The sequence below is a fragment of the Benincasa hispida genome, chromosome 12 (assembly GCF_009727055.1).
Source record: "Benincasa hispida cultivar B227 chromosome 12, ASM972705v1, whole genome shotgun sequence".
Classification (NCBI taxonomy): Eukaryota; Viridiplantae; Streptophyta; class Magnoliopsida; order Cucurbitales; family Cucurbitaceae; genus Benincasa; species Benincasa hispida.
Window position 1 is genome coordinate 25348662 of NC_052360.1, and position 9912 is coordinate 25358573.

The 9912-nt window shown below is 29.2% G+C and overlaps 1 protein-coding gene across 1 annotated transcript; it reads right to left on the minus strand.

Moving 5' to 3' along the window:
* Nucleotides 1-8141: 8141 nt before the first annotated feature.
* On the minus strand, nt 8142-9162 carry LOC120067878 (zinc finger protein GIS3-like). Its single transcript, XM_039019490.1, has one exon. The coding sequence runs from the start codon at nt 9086-9088 to the stop codon at nt 8423-8425; it is 666 nt and encodes a 221-aa protein (XP_038875418.1). The 5' UTR covers nt 9089-9162; the 3' UTR covers nt 8142-8422.
* Between the last annotated feature and the right edge of the window lie 750 nt (nt 9163-9912).

Sequence of the window (9912 nt, forward strand, 5' to 3'; positions counted from 1 at the left end):
ATGTAGTTAGGGTTGAAACGGCTTAAATATATATATATATATATATGATACCCTTCTTAAACCCTATATAGAATAGGCCCAAATCAAAGACATAAAACAAAAACAAAATATAATCTCAATATAATTTGGTAGTGTCAGATAACAAATTTATGGCATGAGTTTTGTTTTTTTTTTTTTTTTTATAAGCAAGGTTTAACATGTCGATTTCAACGAAATGTCAAGGTCTCAATTTTACAGAATGTCAATGGAAGTATCGATAAAATGTTGATTTCGATAGATATTTGTGGAAAAACATCATAAAAACAAAAAATTAAAAAAAGAGAAGTAAATGAACACTGTGCACCTAAACAAGCAAACAAGTTTAACAATATAATTGAAATGTCAATTCACCCTTCATATCGATGTTGAACCTATAAAAATGTGGAAACATCGACAAAACTATCGATAAAATGGTGGTTTATGTGAATTATTGATTTTTTTTTTTTCCTTTTAAATGAATTATGTCCAATTTTCACTCTTGCAAGCAAGCACTTATCCGCACGAGACACTTTCTTTTAAATCAGTCCTTTAGTTTGATAGCAACTTTTCTACAAAATTGTTGACATTAGTTGAAATGCATGGATTCAAATTCATTGTAATATGACTTTAACAGCTCATAATTTGGAGTTTTAATTCGACTTTTTTCTAAGATCTAAAATGTTGCCAACGAATCTTAATCGTATTATTAATAAATTATTATGATGTAATTAGGGTTTGATGAGTAGTTAGACTAGTCAAACCAACTAAACTTTTCCTCACATATGTAAAAAAATTCTTTATATTACTAATTTATTTTTCTTTATGGTTGGAATCTTTTTTTCTCAAATAGAATAATTGAAGTGTAGAATCGAACCTCCAATCGATAGAGAGAAAGGTCATACCAATTATCATTGAGATAAACTCACTTTCAACCTATACTTAGAATCTCATATATTAGGTATTATTTGGACAACTATTTATATTATTTTTGTTTTTAATTTTTTTATTAAATGATTTTTTCTCAATATTTCTTTACAGTGGTTTTCTTCCTTTCTCAAGAAAACATTCAAATCCTTAGCTAAATTTTAAAAACAAAAACAAGTTTTTTAGGCTCTTTTATAATAACCGTTTGGTTTTTTATTTTTTGTTTTTAGTTTATGAAATTTAAGCTTATAAACTATACTTTCACTAATAAGTTACTTTGTTATGTTGTTCACTTTCTACCAATGTTTTCCAAAATCAAGTTGTGTTTTGAAAACTAAAAAAAAAAAAAAGTATTTTTTAAAAAAATGTTTATTTAATAAGTAAAACCATATTAGAAAAGTCGGGAGAAAACAAACCTAAATTTCAAAAACTGAAAAATTATAAAATGAAGTTTGTTATCCAACGGAACTTGAAAGTTCCACTTTTTTTCCTTTTTAACTTGACTTGCATTTTAATTTGAAAACATATCCTAAAAAAGTATGAAACAAAACCAATAAACCATTAGTTGTATTTATAAGCTTAATTTAAAAAGGAAAATCTAAATGAGTATCAAACGGAAGTTTATTTAATCGAGCTTTTCAACATGTTGATAATTTGTAAGGTTCTTAAAGCACATTCAATCATTTCGTGAAGCCAATTTTAAATTGCGATAGTATAAAATGGAAGTTTACTATAGCCATCAAAATTAAAACAACAAACTTCCACAAAGTAATTAAGAATGTTTTCTATTTTCAATTTGCAGCTTGATGATTTAAATATTTTTTTTTTAGATTTTCTTGCACGACAATATTTTTTACAACATTATTAGTAAAACCAACTAAACAACAACCATTTTTCTCTCTCTGTCCGAAATTCCAAGGAAGAAGGAAAAACATGTCATAACTTCATGATATGTAAAATAATAATTATAATATAAAATAAACAAATACAAATTAGTCCTAAGAATAGAGACCTATAATTTAACTACAACGCAAGCTTATGGATGGGTTTCAAAAATCAAAAACAAAAAATGAATTGTTTTATTTAAATACATGATCTCGTTTGATAGCTATTTAGGCCCATTTGTTAACTATTTCATTTTTCATTTTTTATTTTTAAAAATTAAGCCTATTTTCTTTATATTTCTTATAATGATCCGCATATTTCTTAAGTACAATAAAACCGTTAAGAACATTGATGTTTGACTTTGGTTGAATTCTTAACCAAATTCTAAAAACAAACAAAAATCTTTAAAAGTTACTTTTTTTTTTTAGTTTTTAAAATTTGATTTAGTTTTTAAACCATTGGTAAAAAAATAGATAACAAAGGAAAAAAATTGGAGGTAGAAGTAATGTCTATAGACTTAATTTTCAAAACCAAAAAACTAAAAATCAAATGATTATCAAACGGGGCCTTATCTTTTAGTTTTTTTTTTTTAAAAAAAAAAATAAGCTTATTTCCTCTCATTTTCTTATCATAGTTTGTACTTTTCTTAAATAAAAAAGTTGAATTCTTAGCCAAATTTTAAATACAAAAACAAGTTATTAAAAACTACTATTTTTAGTTTTCAAAATTTGGCTTGATTTTTGAAACCATTGGTAAAAAGTAGATTAAAAAATGAAGAAATTTAGAGGTAAAAGTAATGTTTATAGGTTTAATTTTCAAAAACTAAAAATAAAAAAAAAGTCTCATTTGATAACCATTTGCTTTTTGGTTTTTGGTTTTGAAAATGAAACCAATTTTCTTGCAATTTCTTCTAATAGTTTGCATTTTTCTTAAGTAAAAAAGTTGAATAGTTAATCAAATTCTAAAAACAAAAGTAAGTTTTTAAAAACTATTTTTTTAAGTTTCAAATTTCGACTTGGTTTTTGAAAATATTGGTAAAAAGTATATAGCAAATCAAGAAATTTAAAAGTATCAAAGAGATATTTATATGCTTAATTTTTAAATCTCAAAACCTAAAAACTAAAGGATTATCTAAGGTGACCTAAATGATTATCAAATGGGCCTAACATCGTGTAAATAGAGATTCCTTGCCTTTCTTTTTTAGGAAATCTCAGTGCTCAAAAATCATCTTAATTTAACCCAATACTCCTCTTTCAAGTCTAAGAACAAGAGGGTGGAGATTCATTTTTTTTTTCTTTGTCGTAATTAATAATATAATGGGGCATTAGGGAAATTCTTATCAATAGAAAATTTTTAAAAATATTGTTTTGTTCTTTTAAAACTTTTTACTATAAAGTTTAAATATTTTTAAATATTTTTTATTTTTAAAAAGACTCCAATGTATTAAGTATTTACCAATTGAGCGATATTTTCAGGTCTACTACCAAGTAATGTAACATGATCATTCAAATGAGAAAGTGGAGAAGGAAAATTTTGTTCACACATTGAGATAAAGTATGAGCTCAAATTAAACCAATTATGAAATCACCATTCAATTCAAAATTTTAAAGGGATAGGTTACAATAAACTTAATTATTTCAATGATTTAATACCTCTCCATCAATTATTTCAATGATTTAATATCTCTCCATCATCAGTGGATTTTTAAAAATTATAGAATGTTTAACGAGTAAAAAATATTAATTAGAGAAGAAATGACATTAATTAGAGTTCAAACATAAGACAAATTTTACTAGGATGTTATGGATGTGTCAACTTAATTAAGATATCTGAGGGTGCCTACTGATCTCTCGAGCTTTAGTATTTTGCTCAAATACCATGTTAAATCAATACTATACTCAAGAATTTAAGATTAGAGGTTTTAGTTGCATCATCGATTTTGATTCTGAGACATGATGAGGGTGCTAAAGAAGTGTCAATCTAATTGAGATGTCTCAGTACACTTACTGACCCCTTTACCCACTAATATCTTGTTAAAAAAAATATATTTCAATATTTTAACACACACTTTCTTGTGGATTTTAAAAATTTGTAAGCACAAAAAATAGAAAATCACATTAATATGAAGAAAAATGACATTACAAAAGTTCAACCATAAGACTTTATATGCTCTGATACTGAGTTAGATCAATACTTAACTCAAAAACTTAAGCTTAGAGTTTACAATAATTTTTTTCCTCTTTGCAAAAAGAACAAGGATTACTACTTTTTTTTCAGTGCATTAATATTATCCCTATGGAATGTCCACAATACTAATTTTGATTTTTCTTTTTTTTTTTTTGAGAATTGTAGGATGAGGGATCAAATCTTAGATTTAGAGGTTGATATTAAAGTTCATATTAATTGAGTTATGTTCATGTTGGCACACTATAGAAATTTAAACATAAACTCTTTTATCCAGATACCATATTAAATCAATCAATATTAAATTCAAAAACTTCAGCTTAGCGAGGTTACATAAATTTATTGGGTAATTGTGAGAAAAAACCTTCAAATATTTCTATCTTTTAGAACTAGCACCATTTTAAAAAAATCATTGAAATAATTTTTCTCAGTCCATCTCGACCGAAATAGACCATCAAGATTTAGATTAAAAAAATTAATTTTTTCATCTTATCCATTGTTTTAGACTTTCTTGGTGAAATCTCCAACAAAATTAACATAAATTCTATTAATTTTTCCAAATCTTTTAACAAATCTTATATCTTTTCTAGATCTTATCTAAGTTCGGTTATCTTTACCAAATCTTATATAATTTTTCAAATCTTTCGCCTAATTTCTATTTCCACAATTATTTGAATTTCTAAATTTTCAAATGGATTTATCAATTATCCAAATAGATTTTTCAGATGAATCTCGAGTCGAAATGAACCGAAAAGGACTAGTACAGACAAATTTTATAAAACAGTGGTAGTTTTGAAATATGGAAAACTTTTAGGGCTAATTCTGGGCATTTTTCAAACGTATGTTTACATGTACAACGGCCTAAAAAGGCCTAAAAAAAATAAAGTGATTTGAAAGATGTGTGGTGGTTTGATGGTCTGAAAATAAATATAATGGCCCGAAAATGGCAGAATGGATTCTGGGTCTGTTGTCCTTCCCATTTTAGGTATGGATTGTAACAGTTTCTGAATGAAGAAAATCCAAAGGGTCAAAATTCCAAAAAATAAAAGCAATAATTTGAACAGTTATATGGAGAAGGCCATGTCGTAATCAGATTGAATTCGGCCATTAAAGCCCAAAAATACTGTGCTCTCTGCTCTCCTTTCAACTTCAAACCCTCTTCAACAGTTCACACTAACTTAAATCTTTTTTTTTCTTACTATGTTTTAGTTTTTAATTAAATACTTTTCTTAACGGTTTGGTTTAGTTTCTGTGTATTTCTAGCTATAAACGTACGTATAACAGTTAAATTCCTGACCTCACGACTAATTTGGGGGGTTTTGTTCTGCTTTTCCGGGTCAACAATAAAAGTATAGATAGCGTATTTAGGGTTGGAGAGTTTATATATTGTATTCCTCTAAACTTTACAACCATAAATAATTAGGTATATTAAATATGAATTTAACTTAGGTCGTTTGAAGTGAGACCCTCGTACTAGGTCGTTCGAAGTGTTAGATAACATATTCAAGGCATTCAAACGCCAACCTACAATAGAGATAGTTGTTCTTACTTATATATGTTGAAATAAATGGTATATGATCATTTGTGTAGAGTCGTATTGTTTTATAAATGAATGTCTTTTGACAAATAACCAACTTGGAGAAGAAATATGACTATTCGAAAAGCCAAGAATAGTCTATAAATATGTCTCTTCTTTAAATAATCAATTAAGTTTAATCATTAATAGCATCATTTAGAAGATAAAGGATGCTAAGAAGTTACCAATCTAGTTGGGATGCTCCGTAAAAAAAAAAAAAAAAAAAAAAAAAAAAATCTAAGAACTCTAACCTACATTCAACTTCTCTAACATAAACAGTGGAGTGTGTATAACCAGCCGTACCACACACCAAGTTGTATGGATGTTCGTGGATTGGGTTGGGTTAGGTTGAAATACTTTTTAGAACTAACCCAATTGTTAGGTTTATAAATTTCTTCAACCCAAATAACACTTATTACAAATGAACCTAATCCAACCCAATCATGAAATATTTGGGTTGGGTTGGTTCGGATTACTCAAGTCATTTACGTAATTTTTTTGTTCTAAAAATAAGTAAAATAATAATAAGTAGAAATTTGATTTAATTGTTTTTAAATATTAAATTAAGATAAACAATTTATGTAATGCAAATTTTCTTTCCAAAGTGCTAAAAAAAATTTTTATGAATGGATAGAGAATAAAATATTTACAAGATAATGAAATTAAATATATCTATATTTTCAAAGTTCAGATTGGTTTAGGTTACTTAGATGAACTCTTGAACCAACTCAACCTAAAAAAATTTTCATTTATTTCAACCCAACCTAACCCAAATGAGGTGATAACTCAACCCAAACGGCAAGAATTGGGTTGGGTTGATCGATTTTTTCTGGTCATCGAATCTTTTGAACATTCCAACCAAGTTGTAGTCCTTGTCATTTTACAAGTTCTCTTTCCATAAATTATAAATTCACTGTCTACACGTAATGATGAAGTATATTTTCTCTGGTTAAATTTTGCCATTAACAAAGATTTAATATTATACCCGTATGTTTTGGACAATTATTTTAAATTATTGACAAGACACCAAGTTGAGTACCATTTAAGAATGCTATTAGATATTTAGATGTACTTTAAACTATATGATCCATAAAATAAATCAGTTTTCAAATTATAGGGATTAAATAGTTAGTTTATTTTTTTTTTTTAATCCAAAATATGTAAGCTCAATTATTCATTTAGAAGTTGCAAAAGTATGAGTTTTTTTAAAACTGATTACTTTTCCAAATGACAATGATCTGAGTGGCCACTCTTATAAAACACTAGGGTCTGAATTAATAAACAAAACAGAGCCAATTAATCAAAGGTTTTTGGAGGTTTCTCTTTTTAGGGCATAGGTAGAAGATAAACTTAATGTTTAACTAATTAATTTAATGTTGGCTCCCCTTTATAGTTGCATCCACAAAGACATAATGGTCCTTTGAATTTCATTTCTTTAGTATAAAGAAAATCAAAATAAATTAAGCAACAAATAACATAAAGCCATCCCTACTAGCATCTTTGTGAATCCAAGGTGGGTGGACTTCTAATTAAATGTAGTTTCAAGTGCTAAGGTATGGGCAACCATATTAGAAGCTCTAGGAATGTGGATGAAACCCCAAATAAAACATTAATTTCTCTATGCTTTTAGGAAATAACATCTACAAAGTTTTGGAGTTCCAACTTTATAAAATGGTGATGACCCATTAGAAGTTGCCAAAGAATGAGCGAGTTAATTTCTACCTATAGAAGATAAACTCTTGCGTGATTGGCTCTATATAGTGAGATGAACCTTAGTTAATTCTGTTGTTCTAAAGGTTGAAAAAGCAACCAAAGTCTCACATTGACTATATAAGAGGAGTGATCATAGGTATTTAAGTAAAATTAACTATTTTCAATAGTATGAGACCTTTTAAGTAAAATTAAAATTAGGCACGAGAATTATGTCTAACGTAGACAATATTTTACTATCATAATACGCATTAATAATAAAATTGTTGGGGATTGAAATGTTTGAGACTATATTTTGTTTCTAATGACCCACGTCTCATTTTTTTTCTTAGAAAAATAATCCTAAATGAACCAATTCCATATTGTCTTACTAAATGAAATTCATTAGCCCACTTAATATCTAATAATTAATACTTAATACCTTCACATGACAATCATTTAGTTTTTTAACTTACTTTAATTTATTTGTAAATTTTGGCAATATTATTTCAAGAAAAGACGAAGCCAATTATAAAGAAATGGCAAGAAAACAACCAAAAATTTCAAAAATTCATGATAAAAAGTTAATATTCGATTGGTGACCATTTGATTTTTTGTTCTGAAAACTTAGTAACTTAATTTTCTAAAGTACTCGTAAAAATAGATAATAAAACAAATAATTAAAGAGATGAAAATAGTGTTTATAAATTTAACTTTAAAAAATTAACGATTAAATCTTTAACCTACCAATTGATTGATATCACTAGCTAGGATACAATACGGAGCATTAATTATCAAGAAATCTTTTGAATAATTCATAAAATTTAAAAATAAATAAATAAATTTGAAAAATATACAACAAGGATGATGGATGATGATGATGAAAAATCATCATGAACATGTTGAAGATAAGTGTTTTCATTTCTTTTCTTTTTTTTCCTTTTTTTTTCGTCGTTGTTTTTCTTAGCCCAAATAAATCCCATCTGGTTTCAATCTCTAAATTCCCTCTCTCTCACACAGAAGAAAAAGAGGGGGGGGGAAAGAAAAAGAAAAAAAGAAACCAGTGGCTTAAAGAGAAAAACACTAACCATTAATTTCCAAAAAAATAAATTTAAAAAAAAAAAAAAAAGTTGGAGGCTCCGATTTTCATGGCGCCGCCGGTGCGAGGCTGAGATGCAAATCCAAACCCGGTCCATCATCGAACCCGGTTCCACCGTCCACTTTAGAAAACCGGCTCAACGAAGTCGGAGCGTCCACCATCCCGTGACCCGACCGAGACCCCATAAAGAAATCAGGCGGCGGCGGCGGCGGTGGAGCGTCGGCGTATGACGAGTGAGTGAAGACACAACCATGGGAGACTTGGAATTGAGGTGGGACCCGGGGGATATAAACCGGCCAAGAAGAGGAGGAAGTGACGGAGGCGGCGGCGGAGGGGAGGAGGTGAGGCGGCGGAGCAAAGGCAGAGACGATGGGGTTTCTAAAAACGGCAGCGTTTCGAGAGGCTTGTAATTGGGCGCGTTTGAGTTGCTGGCGCTCTTTCTTGTGTGCATTTTGGTGGCCACCGAGGGCTTGGGAATTGGCAAACTCTCTATAGCAGTATTGACACTCGTATTTACGGTCGCCGGAGGATGGAGGGGCGGCGGCGGAGGCAGGTGTTAGTCCGCCGCCGGAGTCGGAGGAGGCGGAGGGAGTTGGGGCGGAATCGTCTTCAAGATCTTCTTGGACGTCAAAGCCAAAGAGCTTCAAGCGAGTAGCGGGATTATTATTGTTGTTGTTTTGTTTGGATTGGTAATGGTTTTCTAGAGCTGCCATGGAAATGGAAGAAGAGAGAGAAAAAAATAAGAGGGTCAAGAGAGAGAGAGAGAGAGGAAGGAAGCTGGGAATGCAGGGGGGATTAATGCATGAGTAGAGATGTATATATACACAATAAATAAATATAAAATTAAAAAGGAAAAAAAGGTGGGGCTTTCTTATAAAATGAAAAATATTTAGTTGTATCTCGGATAGTATCCATTTTTGTTCATCACAAGTTATCATTTAACAAAATTTTCTATTTTTAAAATATATTTTAAACATTTTTTCTTCTGAAATTAAAGCGAATGCATGGAAAGAAAACTGTATAATGCAATCTAAACTACACCCAACAAAAATCTTATTAGGATTTATGTCGAAAGCCTTGTAATGATATAATAGTTGATTATTTTAAATATGCAATAATAAGTTATCCATTACGAAAAAAAAATCTAAGGTTACAAGTGGATAATGTTCAAATAATAACTTAAAGGATCTACACTATATGAATAAGGTTTGCTACTTTATCCGGGTAATAATATAGATATGACCCACTTTGTAAATGTTACAAATATTGTAAGTGCAATAAATGATATGATCCAAAGCATTCATGTGGAGATTGACTGAAGGTATCTTATACAATGAGATTGTATATGACCGTGAAATTCTTAATCTCTCTTTGTAACACCGTTGATTGAAGAAATTAATATTTCATAGGATAACCATGTAACTCGATCCAAAACCTGAGTGAGTTATGGACTCCTATATATATGAGGGTTGTCCTTTGATTTGTATGGGTGAGAGTAGCTCGAGAGTCAACGACTCAATAAGACTACCATTTTGGG